At 47.6% G+C, this 15,157-nt stretch overlaps 1 protein-coding gene across 5 annotated transcripts in view; it reads right to left on the bottom strand.

The window, feature by feature from the left end:
• The window catches only part of grin1a (glutamate receptor, ionotropic, N-methyl D-aspartate 1a), a 447,138-nt gene that overhangs the window by 164,363 nt on the left and 267,618 nt on the right, over positions 1 to 15,157 (bottom strand). For all 5 annotated transcript variants that reach the window (XM_068011966.1, XM_068011961.1, XM_068011962.1 and 2 more), the window contains one exon: positions 11,056 to 11,177. In XM_068011966.1, coding sequence (XP_067868067.1) covers positions 11,056 to 11,177 — 122 coding nt within the window. The remainder of the gene's footprint in view (positions 1 to 11,055; positions 11,178 to 15,157) is intronic.

Here is a 15,157-nt window from a genome sequence, read left to right as displayed (position 1 = left end):
GGGTGTAAGGTATATCAGAGTGTGACAGTGAGGGGTGTGAGGTAAATCAGAGTGACAATGAGGGGTGTGAGGTATATCAGAGTGTAACAATGAGGGGTGTAAGGTATATCAGAGTGTGACAATGACGGGTGTGAGGTATATCAGAGTGTGACAATGAGGGGTGTGAGGTAAATCAGAGTGTGACAATGAGGGGTGTGAGGTATATCAGAGTGTGACAATGAGGGGTGTAAGGTATATCAGAGTGTGACAGTGAGGGGTGTGAGGTAAATCAGAGTGACAATGAGGGGTGTGAGGTAAATCAGAGTGTGACAGTGAGGGGTGTGAGGTAAATCAGAGTGTGACAGTGAGGGGTGTGAGGTATATCAGAGTGTGACAGTGAGGGGTGTGAGGTAAATCAGAGTGACAATGAGGGGTGTGAGGTAAATCAGAGTGTGACAATGACGGGTGTGAGGTATATCAGAGTGTGACAATGAGGGGTGTGAGGTAAATCAGAGTGTGACAGTGAGGGGTGTGGGTATATCAGAGTGTTACAGTGAGGGGTGTCGGGTATATCAGTGTTACAGTGAGGGGTGTGGGATATATCAGAGTGTGACAGTGACGGGTGTGGGTATATCAGAGTGTTACAGTGAGGGGTGTGGGGTATATCAGTGTGTGACATTGAGGGGTGTGGGTATGTCAGAGTGTTGCTGTGAGGGGTGTGGGTATATCAGAGTTTGACAGTGAGGGGTGTGGGTATATCAGAGTTTGACAGTGAGGGGTGTGGGATATATCAGAGTGTGACAGTGAGGGGTGTGGGGTATATCAGTGTGTGACATTGAGGGGTGTGGGTATATCAGAGTGTTACAGTGAGGGGTGTGGGGTATATCAGAGTGTGACAGTGAGGGGTGTGGGTATATCAGAGTGTTACAGTGAGGGGTGTGGGGTATATCAGAGTGTGACAGTGAGGGGTGTGGCGTATATCAGTGTGTGACAGTGAGGGGTGTGGGTATATCAGAGTGTTGCTGTGAGGGGTGTGGGTATATCAGAGTTTGACAGTGAGGGGTGTGGGGTATATCAGTGTGTGACAGTGAGGGGTGTGGGTATATCAGAGTGTTACAGTGAGGGGGGTGAGGTATATCAGAGTGTGACAATGAGGGGTGCGAGGTAAATCAGAGTGTTACAGTGAGGGTTGTGGGGTATATCAGAGTGTCACAGTGAGGGGAGTGGGGTATATCAGAGTGTGACTGTGAGGGGTGTGGGGTATATCAGCGTGTTACAGTGAGGGGTGTGAGGTGTTTCAGAGTGTGACAGTGAGGGGTGTGAGGTATATCAGATTCTGACAGTGAGTGTGTGAGGTATATCAGAGTGTGACAATGAGGGGGGTGAGGTATATCAGAGTGTCACAGTGAGGGGAGTGGGGTATATCAGAGTGTGACTGTGAGGGGTGTGGGGTATATCTGCGTGTTACAGTGAGGGTTGTGGGGTATATCAGAGTGTTACAGTGAGGGTTGTGGGGTATATCAGAGTGTCACAGTGAGGGGAGTGGGGTATATCAGAGTGTGACGGGGTGTGGGGTATATCTGCGTGTTACAGTGAGGGGTGTTTGGTATATCAGAGTGTTACAGCGAGGGTTGTGAGGTATATCAGAGTGTAACAATGACGGGTGTGAGGTATATCAGAGTGTGACAATGAGGGGTGTGAGGTAAATCAGAGTGTGACAATCAGGGGTGTGAGGTATATCAGAGTTTAACAGTGAGGGGTGTGAGGTATATCACAGTGTGACAATGAGGGGTGTGAGGTATATCAGAGTGTAACAATGAGGGGTGTAAGGTATATCAGAGTGTGACAGTGAGGGGTGTGGGGTATATCACAGTGTGACAATGAGGGGTGTGAGGTATATCAGAGTGTAACAATGAGGGGTGTGAGGTACATCAGAGTGTGACAATGAGGGGTGTGAGGTATATCAGAGTGTGACAATGAGGGGTGTGAGGTACATCAGAGTGTGACAATGAGGGGTGTGAGGTATATCAGAGTGTGACAGTGAGGGGTGTGAGGTAAATCAGAGTGACAATGAGGGGTGTGAGGTAAATCAGAGTGTGACAATGAGGGGTGTGAGGTATATCAGAGTGTGACAATGAGGGGTGTGAGGTAAATCAGAGTGTGACAGTGAGGGGTGTGGGGTATCTCAGAGTGTTGCTGTGAGGGGTGTGGGGTATATCAGAGTGTGACAGTGAGGGGTGTGGGTATATCAGAGTGTTGCAGTGAGGGGTGTGAGGTATATCAGAGTGTGACAGTGAGGGGTGTTGGTATTTCAGAGTGTTGCTGTGAGGGGTGTGAGGTATATCAGAGTGTGACAGTGAGGGGTGTGGGGTATATCAGAGTGTGACAGTGAGGGGTGTTGGTCTGTCAGAGTGTTGCTGTGAGGGGTGTGGGGTATATCCGAGTGTGACAGTGAGGGGTGTGGGTATATCAGAGTGTTGCTATGAGGGGTGTGGGGTATATCAGAGTGTGACAGTGAGGGGTGTGGGTATATCAGAGGGTTGCTGTGAGGGGTGTGGGGTATATCAGAGTGTGACAGTGAGGGGTGTGGGTATATCAGAGGGTTGCTGTGAGGGGTGTGATGTAAATCAGAGTGTGACAGTGAGGGTTGTGGGGTATGTCAGAGTGTTACAGTGAGGCATTTGGGTATATCAGAGTGTTGCTGTGAGGGGTGTGGGGTATATCCGAGTGTGACAGTGAGGGGTGTGGGTATATCAGAGTGTTGCTGTGAGGGGTGTGGGGTATATCAGAGTGTGACAGTGAGGGGTGTGGGTCTATCAGAGGGTTGCTGTGAGGGGTGTGGGGTATATCAGAGTGTGACTGTGAGGGGTGTGGGGTATATCAGACGGTGACAGTGAGGGGTGTGGGGTATATCAGAGTGTGACTGTGAGGGGTGTGGGTATATCAGAGTGTTGCTGTGAGGGGTGTGGGTATATCAGAGTGTTGCTGTGAGGGGTGTGGGGTATATCAGAGTGTGACAGTGAGGGGTGTGGGTATATCAGAGTGTTGCTGTGAGGGGTGTGGGTATATCAGAGTGTTGCTGTGAGGGGTGTGGGGTATATCAGAGTGTGACAGTGAGGGGTGTGGGTATATCAGAGTGTTGCTGTGAGGGGTGTGGGTATATCAGAGTGTTGCTGTGAGGGGTGTGGGGTATATCAGAGTGTGACAGTGAGGGGTGTGGGTATATCAGAGTGTTGCTGTGAGGGGTGTGGGTATATCAGAGTGTTGCTGTGAGGGGTGTGGGGTATATCAGAGTGTGACTGTGAGGGGTGTGGGGTATATCAGACGGTGACAGTGAGGGGTGTGGGGTATATCAGAGTGTGACTGTGAGGGGTGTGGGTATATCAGAGTGTTGCTGTGAGGGGTGTGGGGTATATCAGAGTGTGACAGTGAGGGGTGTGGGTATATCAGAGTGTTGCTGTGAGGGGTGTGGGTATATCAGAGTGTGACAGTGAGGGGTGTGGCGTTTATCAGAGTGTTACAGTGAGGGTTGTGGGTATATCAGAGTGTTGCTGTGAGGGTTGTGGGGTATATCAGAGTGTGACAGTGAGGGGTGTGGGTATATCAGAGTGTTGCAGTGAGGGGTGTGAGGTATATCAGAGTGTGACAGTGAGGGGTGTTGGTATATCAGAGTGTTGCTGTGAGGGGTGTGAGGTATATCAGAGTGTGACAGTGAGGGGTGTGGGGTATATCAGAGTGTGACAGTGAGGGGTGTTGGTATGTCAGAGTGTTGCTGTGAGGGGTGTGATGTATATCAGTGTGTGACAGTGAGGGGTGTGGGGTACATCAGAGTGTTACAGTGAGGCATTTGGGTATATCAGAGTGTTGCTGTGAGGGGTGCGGGATATATCAGAGTGTGACAGTGAGGGGTGTGGGTATATCAGAGTGTTGCTGTGAGGGGTGTGGGGTATATCAGAGTGTGACAGTGAGGGGTGTGGGTATATCAGAGGGTTGCTGTGAGGGGTGTGGGGTATATCAGAGTATGACAGTGAGGGGTGTGGGGTATATCAGAGTGTGACAGTGAGGGGTGTGGGTATATCAGAGTGTGACAGTGAAGGGTGTGGGGTATATCAGACGGTGACAGTGAGGGGGTGTGGGTATATCAGAGTGTTGCTGTGAGGGGTGTGGGGCATATCAGAGTGTGACAGTGAGGGATGTGGGTATATCAGAGTGTGACAGTGAGGGGAGTGGGTTATATCAGAGTGTGACAGTGAGGGGTGTGGGTATATCAGAGTGTTGCTGTGAGCGGTGTGGGTATATCAGAGTTTGACGGTGAGTAGTTTGGGGTATATCAGTGTGTGACAGTGAGGGGTGTGGGTATATCAGAGTGTTACAGTGAGGGGTGTGGGGTATATCAGAGTTTTACTTTGAGGGGTGTGGGGTATATCAGAGTGTGACAGTGAGGGGTGTGGGGTATATCAGAGTGTGACAATGAGGGGTGTGAGGTATATCAGAGTGTAACAATGAGGGGTGTAAGGTATATCAGAGTGTGACAATGACGGGTGTGAGGTATATCAGAGTGTGACAATGAGGGGTGTGAGGTAAATCAGAATGTGACAATGAGGGGTGTGAGGTATATCAGAGTGTGACAATGAGGGGTGTAAGGTATATTAGAGTGTGACAATGAGGGGTGTCAGGTATATCAGAGTGTGACAATGAGGCGTGTGGGATATATCAGAGTGTGACAATGAGGGGTGTGAGGTATATCAGAGTGGGACAATGAGGGGTGTAAGGTATATCAGAGTGTGACAATGAGGGGTGTGAGGTATATCAGAGTGTGACAATGAGGGGTGTAAGGTATATCAGTGTGTGACAATGAGGGGTGTGAGGTGTTTCAGAGTGTGACAGTGAGGGGTGTGAGGTATATCAGATTCTGACAGTGAGTGTGTGAGGTATATCAGAGTGTGACAATGAGGGGGGTGAGGTATATCAGAGTGTGACAATGAGGGGTGCGAGGTAAATCAGAGTGTTACAGTGAGGGGTGTGGGGTATATCACAGTGTGACAATGAGGGGTGTGAGGTATATCAGAGTGTAACAATGAGGGGTGTGAGGTAAATCAGAGTGTGACAATGAGGGGTGTGAGGTATATCAGAGTGTGACTGTGAGGGGTGTGAGGTAAATCAGAGTGACAATGAGGGGTGTGAGGTAAATCAGAGTGTGACAGTGAGGGGTGTGAGGTATGTCAGAGTGTGACAATGACGGGTGTGAGGTATATCAGAGTGTGACAATGAGGGGTGTGAGGTAAATCAGAGTGTGACAGTGAGGGGTTTGGGTATATCAGAGTGTTGCTGTGAGGGGTGTGGGATATATCAGAGTGTGACAGTGAGGGGTGTGGGGTATATCAGTGTGTGACATTGAGGGGTGTGGGTATATCAGAGTGTTACAGTGAGGGGTGTGGGATATATCTGAGTGTGACAGTGAGGGGTGTGCGTATATCAGAGTGTTACAGTGAGGGGTGTGGGGTATATCAGAGTGTGACAGTGAGGGGTGTGGGTATATCAGAGTGTTACAGTGAGGGGTGTGGGGTATATCAGAGTGTGACAGTGAGGGGTGTGGCGTATATCAGTGTGTGACAGTGAGGGGTGTTGGTATGTCAGAGTGTTGCTGTGAGGGGTGTGATGTATATCAGTGTGTGACAGTGAGGGGTGTGGGGTACATCAGAGTGTTACAGTGAGGCATTTGGGTATATCAGAGTGTTGCTGTGAGGGGTGCGGGATATATCAGAGTGTGACAGTGAGGGGTGTGGGTATATCAGAGTGTTGCTGTGAGGGGTGTGGGGTATATCAGAGTGTGACAGTGAGGGGTGTGGGTATATCAGAGGGTTGCTGTGAGGGGTGTGGGGTATATCAGAGTATGACAGTGAGGGGTGTGGGGTATATCAGAGTGTGACAGTGAGGGGTGTGGGTATATCAGAGTGTGACAGTGAAGGGTGTGGGGTATATCAGACGGTGACAGTGAGGGGGTGTGGGTATATCAGAGTGTTGCTGTGAGGGGTGTGGGGCATATCAGAGTGTGACAGTGAGGGATGTGGGTATATCAGAGTGTGACAGTGAGGGGAGTGGGTTATATCAGAGTGTGACAGTGAGGGGTGTGGGTATATCAGAGTGTTGCTGTGAGCGGTGTGGGTATATCAGAGTTTGACGGTGAGTAGTTTGGGGTATATCAGTGTGTGACAGTGAGGGGTGTGGGTATATCAGAGTGTTACAGTGAGGGGTGTGGGGTATATCAGAGTTTTACTTTGAGGGGTGTGGGGTATATCAGAGTGTGACAGTGAGGGGTGTGGGGTATATCAGAGTGTGACAATGAGGGGTGTGAGGTATATCAGAGTGTAACAATGAGGGGTGTAAGGTATATCAGAGTGTGACAATGACGGGTGTGAGGTATATCAGAGTGTGACAATGAGGGGTGTGAGGTAAATCAGAATGTGACAATGAGGGGTGTGAGGTATATCAGAGTGTGACAATGAGGGGTGTAAGGTATATTAGAGTGTGACAATGAGGGGTGTCAGGTATATCAGAGTGTGACAATGAGGCGTGTGGGATATATCAGAGTGTGACAATGAGGGGTGAGGTATATCAGAGTGGGACAATGAGGGGTGTAAGGTATATCAGAGTGTGACAATGAGGGGTGTGAGGTATATCAGAGTGTGACAATGAGGGGTGTAAGGTATATCAGTGTGTGACAATGAGGGGTGTGAGGTGTTTCAGAGTGTGACAGTGAGGGGTGTGAGGTATATCAGATTCTGACAGTGAGTGTGTGAGGTATATCAGAGTGTGACAATGAGGGGGGTGAGGTATATCAGAGTGTGACAATGAGGGGTGCGAGGTAAATCAGAGTGTTACAGTGAGGGGTGTGGGGTATATCACAGTGTGACAATGAGGGGTGTGAGGTATATCAGAGTGTAACAATGAGGGGTGTGAGGTAAATCAGAGTGTGACAATGAGGGGTGTGAGGTATATCAGAGTGTGACAGTGAGGGGTGTGAGGTAAATCAGAGTGACAATGAGGGGTGTGAGGTAAATCAGAGTGTGACAGTGAGGGGTGTGAGGTATGTCAGTGTGTGACAATGACGGGTGTGAGGTATATCAGAGTGTGACAATGAGGGGTGTGAGGTAAATCAGAGTGTGACAGTGAGGGGTTTGGGTATATCAGAGTGTTGCTGTGAGGGGTGTGGGATATATCAGAGTGTGACAGTGAGGGGTGTGGGGTATATCAGTGTGTGACATTGAGGGGTGTGGGTATATCAGAGTGTTACAGTGAGGGGTGTGGGATATATCTGAGTGTGACAGTGAGGGGTGTGCGTATATCAGAGTGTTACAGTGAGGGGTGTGGGGTATATCAGAGTGTGACAGTGAGGGGTGTGGGTATATCAGAGTGTTACAGTGAGGGGTGTGGGGTATATCAGAGTGTGACAGTGAGGGGTGTGGCGTATATCAGTGTGTGACAGTGAGGGGTGTGGGTATATCAGAGTGTTGCTGTGAGGGGTGTGGGTATATCAGAGTTTGACAGTGAGGGGTGTGTGGTATATCAGTGTGTGACAGTGAGGGGTGTGGGTATATCAGAGTTTGACAGTGAGGGGTGTGGGGTATATCAGTGTGTGACAGTGAGGGGTGTGGGTATATCAGAGTGTTACAGTGAGGGGTGTGGGGTATATCAGAGTTTTACTTTGAGGGGTGTGGGGTATATCAGTGTGTGACAGTGAGGGGTGTGGGGTATATCAGTGTTACAGTGAGGGGTGTGGTTACATCAGAGTGTTACAGTGAGGGGTGTGGGGTATATCTGTGTGTGACAGTGAGGGGTGTGGGGTATATCAGAGTGTGACAGTGAGGGGTGTGGGGTATATCAGTGTGTGACAGTGAGAGGTGTGGGTATATCAGAGTGTTACAGTGAGGAGTGTGGGGTATATCAGTGTGTGACAGTGAGGGGGTGGGATATATCAAAGTGTTGCTGTGAGGGCTGTGGGGTATATCAGAGTGTGACAGTGAGGGGTGTGGGTATATCAGAGTGTGACAGTGAGGGGTGTGGATCTATCAGAGTGTGACAGTGAGGGTGTGGGGTATATCAGTGTGTTGCTGTGAGGGGTGTGGGGTATATCAGAGTGTGACAGTGAGGGGTGTGGGGTATATCAGAATGTTGCTGTGAGGGGTGTGGGTATACCAGAGTGTGACAGTGAGGGGTGTGGGGTATATCAGAGTGTGACAGTGAGGGGTGTGGGGTATATCAGAATGTTGCTGTGAGGGGTGTGGGTATACCAGAGTGTGACAGTGAGGGGTGTGGGGTATATCAGAGTGTGACAGTGAGGGGTGTGGTGTATATCAGAATGTTGCTGTGAGGGGTGTGGGTATACCAGAGTGTGACAGTGAGGGGTGTGGGTATATCAGAGTGTGACAGTGAGGGGTGTGGGTATATCAGAGTGTGACAATGAGGGGTGCGAGGTAAATCAGTGTGTTACAGTGAGGGTTGTGGGGTATATCAGAGTGTCACAGTGAGGGGAGTGGGGTATATCAGAGTGTGACTGTGAGGGGTGTGGGGTATATCAGCGTGTTACAGCGAGGGTTGTGAGGTATATCAGAGTGTAACAATGACGGGTGTGAGGTATATCAGAGTGTGACAATGAGGGGTGTGAGGTAAATCAGAGTGTGACAATCAGGGGTGTGAGGTATATCAGAGTGTGACAGTGAGGGGTGTGAGGTAAATCAGAGTGTGACAATGAGGGGTGTGAGGTATATCAGAGTGTGACAATGAGGGGTGTGAGGTAAATCAGAGTGTGACAATGAGGGGTGTGAGGTATATCAGAGTGTGACAATGAGGGGTGTGAGGTAAATCAGAGTGTGACAATGAGGGGTGTGAGGTATATCAGAGTGTAACAATGAGGGGTGTAAGGTATATCAGAGTGTGACAATGACGGGTGTGAGGTATATCAGAGTGTGACAATGAGGGGTGTGAGGTAAATCAGAGTGTGACAATGAGGGGTGTGAGGTATATCAGAGTGTGACAGTGAGGGGTGTGAGGTAAATCAGAGTGACAATGAGGGGTGTGAGGTAAATCAGAGTGTGACAGTGAGGGGTGTGAGGTATGTCAGAGTGTGACAATGACGGGTGTGAGGTATATCAGAGTGTGACAATGAGGGGTGTGAGGTAAATCAGAGTGTAACAATGACGGGTGTGAGGTATATCAGAGTGTGACAGTGACGGGTGTGGGGTATATCAGAGTGTTACAGTGAGGGGTGTGGGGTATATCAGTGTTACAGTGAGGGGTGTGGGATGTATCAGAGTGTGACAGTGACGGGTGTGGGGTATATCAGAGTGTTACAGTGAGGGGTGTGGGCTATATCAGTGTGTGACAGTGACGGGTGTGGGTATGTCAGAGTGTTGCTGTGAGGGGTGTGGGTATATCAGAGTTTGACAGTGAGGGGTGTGGGGTATATCAGAGTGTTACAGTGAGGGGTGTGGGGTATATCAGTGTTACAGTGAGGGGTGTGGGATATATCAGAGTGTGACAGTGAGGGGTGTGGGGTATATCAGTGTGTGACATTGAGGGGTGTGGGTATATCAGAGTGTTACAGTGAGGGGTGTGGGGTATATCTGAGTGTGACAGTGAGGGGTGTGGGTATATCAGAGTGTTACAGTGAGGGGTGTGGGGTATATCAGAGTGTGACAGTGAGGGGTGTGGCGTATATCAGTGTGTGACAGTGAGGGGTGTGGGTATATCAGAGTGTTGCTGTGAGGGGTGTGGGTATATCAGAGTTTGACAGTGAGGGGTGTGGGGTATATCAGTGTGTGACAGTGAGGGGTGTGGGTATATCAGAGTGTTACAGTGAGGGGTGTGGGGTATATCAGAGTTTTACTTTGAGGGGTGTGGGGTATATCAGTGTGTGACAGTGAGGGGTGTGGGGTATATCAGTGTTACAGTGAGGGGTGTGGTTACATCAGAGTGTTACAGTGAGGGGTGTGGGGTATATCTGTGTGTGACAGTGAGGGGTGTGGGGTATATCAGAGTGTGACAGTGAGGGGTGTGGGGTATATCAGTGTGTGACAGTGAGAGGTGTGGGTATATCAGAGTGTTACAGTGAGGAGTGTGGGGTATATCAGTGTGTGACAGTGAGGGGGTGGGATATATCAGAGTGTGACGGTGAGGGGTGTGGGGTATATCAGTGTGTGACATTGAGGGGTGTGGGTATATCAGAGTGTTGCTGTGAGGGGTGTGGGTATATCAGTGTTTGGCAGTGAGGGGTGTGGGGTATATCAGAGTGTGACAGTGAGGGGTATGGGGTATATCAGAGTGTTGCTGTGAGGGCTGTGGGGTATATCAGAGTGTGACAGTGAGGGGTGTGGGTATATCAGAGTGTGACAGTGAGGGGTGTGGATCTATCAGAGTGTGACAGTGAGGGTGTGGGGTATATCAGTGTGTTGCTGTGAGGGGTGTGGGGTATATCAGAGTGTGACAGTGAGGGGTGTGGGGTATATCAGAATGTTGCTGTGAGGGGTGTGGGTATACCAGAGTGTGACAGTGAGGGGTGTGGGTATATCAGAGTGTGACAGTGAGGGGTGTGGGGTATATCAGAGTGTTGCTGTGAGGGGTGTGGGTATACCAGAGTGTGACAGTGAGGGGTGTGGGTATATCAGAGTGTGACAGTGAGGGGTGTGGGTATATCATAGTGTGACAGTGAACGGTGTGGGGTCTATCAGAGTGTGACAGTGAGGGGTGTGAGGTATATCAGAGTGTGACAGTGAGGGGTGTGGGGTATATCAGAGTGTGACAGTGAGGAGTGTGAGGTATATCAGAATGTTAAAGTGAGCGGTGTCGGGTATATCAGAGTGTGACAGTGAGGGGTGTGAGGTATGTCAGAGTGTTAAAGTGAGCGGTGTCGGGTAGGTTAGAGAGTCAAAGTGATGTATGGGTGTGAGAGCCAATGAAAATGCATGGCTGTCCTATTGGAGAATTGTCAAGGTGTGTGAGGATACATTACAAAGCCTAAAGTCCAGAACTGCCCTCCAACATCGTAAAATGCTATTCAGGACTTTATCGCTGCCATACCTTCTGGAACATGCTGCATGGCTCTGCCAGATATCTCTCTTTCTCCAACAAGCCAAACATAGCCAGGCCCAGTCATGTTCAGTATTGTTGCAGTCTTGTACATTGTTACAGCATCATCTTCACTAAGAGGGAGCAAGAGGAACATGTTAAGGTTTGACATGGCACTGATCAGCCTCCAACCTACCCTATGTCCCCACTACCTCTGGGTACCTGTGTGTTGATGGGTATGTCTACTTTCTGCAATGTCAAAATACAACAAGAAATAATTGGATACTCAGACTAAGGAAAGAGTCTGTGAATTTTGATGTCAATTCTATTAGGAAGTTAGATGCTGATAATTGAGATTGCCCATTGGTGCTGACAAACTCAACAATGGGGACACCGCCGATTATGTTTTTATTCCGTTTTTCTCACCATCTCTCCTGACTCACCTTGGAGTGCAGTTCCCCTCTGGTGCCTCATCGAAGGCTTGTACTTCTTTCTGAACTGACAGAGGCCCTACCGTTTGGTTAGTGCCAAGACATGGGTTGTAGGGACCAGAATTTCATGGGAAACGAGAGTGTCAACTTACCAATAAACCTGGCCGTTCTGATTTCGAGTGGACCTCAATTTAAGTGACCAGAATTTAGATTTAGATCTCTGCCAGAAATGGTTGGAGGCATCATAAATAAGTGTTAATCAGGGTTGGATGATGTAGTCACAAATCATTGACATCATTTTCACCTCTGCCTGCGTTGATATCGCCAGTTCCTGATCTCTCCCACAAACTGTGGGTGGTAAAGTCTGGAGGAGGCTAATTCCAGCGCTATTTAAAAGGGTTATCAACTGCTCTCAGATAAAATGCTGGGAAGTTTTGGCAGATATTTTGCTTATACTGCATTATGGAGTTTTGCTACTTAAACCATTGCAAACAGCTTGTCGTGACTGTCGAATGTTCAGAACATCATCAGGGGTTCCTGGAAATGCAATTCTTTTACAAAGGAGGTTCTTCTAGTGTTTTCATGGCAGCAAATCGGAGGAGGAGGAGGAGGAAGAGCAAGCAAAGCTGCAGAAGTTGTGCTGGCAGGAATCCTTACCCTCCCAATGGGCTGGAAACTAGTCAACAGGTGGGAATAGACACTTACATAACCTGACTAACACTACCTTCTACTCTCACCCAGCAACCATCAGCAGGACAAGTTTTGAGACAGTTACTTCAAATGCTGTTTAAAGGGACTCAGTCTCTGTTAGGCAAAGCTTTAAAGAGCTTTGGAGATATTTCTGTTGCAACATCTTGTGGGGTTTTTTTAATTTCAAAGAATATGAACCTGCTCATCGCTGTTACTGCATGTTCTGTACTGTTAAAAGGGGATTCTGGCATTGCAGTTGTTTCTTGATTGGTGTCCCTTTTGAGAGGAGAAAGAGGAGGAGCTGGAGGAAGAAGAAAACAGCTATAGCTGGAGGGACAACCTAGAGGAAGAGGTAAGCTTGCAGAAATCCTCACCCTCACTACAGAATTGCTACAAAGTATTTACATCACACAAACAAGCCATTCAGCCCAACAGATCCATGCTGGTGTTTATGCTCCACATGAATCTCTCCTATGCCCTTTCATCTAACCCCATCAACATAGCCTTCTATTCCTTTCTTCCTCGTTTGTTTATCTAGTTTTCCCTTAAATGCAACTCTGTCATTTGTCTCAACCACTCCCTGTGGTAGTGAGTTCCACATTCTCACCACTCTCAGTAAAGATGTTTCTCCTCAATTCCCTATTGGATTTATTAGTATCTTTATGGCCCCTAGTTCTAGTCTCACCCGCACGTGGAAACACATTTTCTGTGTCTACCCTTTCAAACACTTTCATACTCTTAAAGACCTCTATCAGATTACCCTTCAGTCTTCTCTCTTCTAAAGAAAAGAGCCACAGCCTGCTCAATATTTCCTGAAACGTATAAACTCACAGTTCTGGTGTCATTCTAATAAATCTTCTCCAGTGCCTCTATGTCTTTTTTAAAATATGGAGACCAGAACTGTACACATTATGACAAGTATAGTCTAACTAAGAATCTATACACGTTTAAAATAACTTCTCTGCCTTTCAATTATATCCCTCCAGTAATGAATCCCAGTGCTTTGTTTGCCTTTTATGGTCTTATTAACCTGTGCCACCACTTTTTGTGATTTATGTATCTGCCCCTCAGATCCCTCTGTTCCTCTGACCCATTTACACCCTTATTTTTCAAGGAGTATGTGATGCCCTTATTTTTCCTACCTTACACTTATCTACATTGATTTCATTTGCCAATTACACTCCCATTCTGAAAGTCTATTGATGTCTTCCTAAATTTTGTTAAAGTCCTCCTCAGTATTAACTGCCCTCCCCCACCCCCAATTTTGTGGTGTTCACACATGTTGAAATTGTGCTTCCAATTCCCAAGTCCAAATGGTTTATGTAAAAGTTGAACAACAGTGGTCCCAGCACTGATGCTTGTGGAACACCCCTTCCCATCAATCTGTGCAACTACCTTTAACCCCTACTTCCTGTTTCCTGTTTTGTAGACAGCTTGTTAACCATTCTGCTACTTGACCCTTGACTCCACATCATCTGATCTTAGTCATGAGTCTATTATGTGATACTTTATTGAAGGCCTTTTGAAAATTCAAATGTATTACATCCATAGTTAATAGGCCCATGTTTGGGATAGAAATACTGTACTAATGTGTCTCCTGGTTTGCTGCAGTCATGTGACCTCTACAATGAGGCACTCACTGCAGGCAGCCATCACAGGCTCAGTTCAATAACAACACTGTTGTCCTGTGAGCTCATAACATTGTGTCAGAGTGGAGCTGAGATTGAGTGTTGATAAGCTGTATGGAAGTACAGCAACTGAAAGAAGAACACAGGAATGTTCAGAGCTGCTAAAAGCCATAGGAAGCCACAGAAAAGGAACAAAGAAACAGGCCACAGCTGACAGCACTGGGTAAGATGCAATGGCTGCAAATTTTCCTATCCTTGCTCTGGTTTAAATGAAAGATGATATGAAGCAGAAGTGGTAGTTTTTCCACTTGCAATGGCAAAATTACAAAATTATGACAGATTTCATTTACAAACCAGAGCAGCTAAGAGTAGCTACACTTTATCACTGTTGAGCAGAGACTGCTACAAAATGTATACCACCCTAAGTCTCTCCGATGAACTAAAAGAAACAGATAGCAGAAATTTTGAAAGCCTTGAAGGCAGGCTTTGAACCCCAAGTGAATGTAACTTATGAATGGCATGTGTTCAAAATTAGGGCCCAAGGTGAAAAAGAGTCCATTGATCAATATGTGACTGCATTAACGCAGCTCGCAGAATCCTGTGAATTTGTGCAACTAAAAGATGATCAAATTAAAGACAGTATTGTATTAGGCATAAGAGATCCCGCAGTGAGAGCATGGCTCCTGAGAGAAGACAAACTTACTCTCAGGAAAGCGATTGACATGTGCAGAAGCGCTGAGGTTGTAAATCAGCAGCTAGAGCATATTTATGGCAGAACAGACCAGGCCTTGCATTATGCTGATAGACATTCCAGGCTGAAAGGGCAGAAAGATCATGGATAAAGGGCAGGATGCAAATACTGTGTAGGAAATCATACAAAGGAAAAGAAGATGTGTCTAGCATGGGAAAAGCAGTGTTCTCACTGCAAGAAGCTAAATCATTCTGCACACAAATGTTTGGCTAGAAGGAATCACTGAAGAGATATCAGCCGAAGATTCTTACAAATCACTATACACCGTACATTAGGTTGGCTCAGTCAGGTCGATAGGTGATAAATGGTTTGTGACTGTTGAAATGATGACTGCAGAAGGAGAACATCAAGTCAACAAAAAGTGTCATGCAACATCATGACCTTCACAGACCTGTGCAAAGTGGCTCGACATGGCGATCCAAAAATGAAGCCCTCGAAAGTAAGGTTGAGGCTCTATGATGGCACCATACTAGTGCCGAGAGGAAAAATTACTCTGAGAGCCCAATGCACTGGCAAGAGTGAAGATCTGGAGTTCTAGATCATAGACAGCACGCAAAAGCCACTCATCTCAACCTGAAACTAGTCTAAAGCTTGGACTGGTAACCCTCAACAGC

Source organism: Heterodontus francisci, chromosome 32, assembly GCF_036365525.1.
Source record: "Heterodontus francisci isolate sHetFra1 chromosome 32, sHetFra1.hap1, whole genome shotgun sequence".
Lineage (NCBI taxonomy): Eukaryota > Metazoa > Chordata > Chondrichthyes > Heterodontiformes > Heterodontidae > Heterodontus > Heterodontus francisci.
The sequence above is the reverse complement of the archived record's forward strand: the minus strand, read 5'-3'. Positions and strand labels throughout refer to the sequence as shown.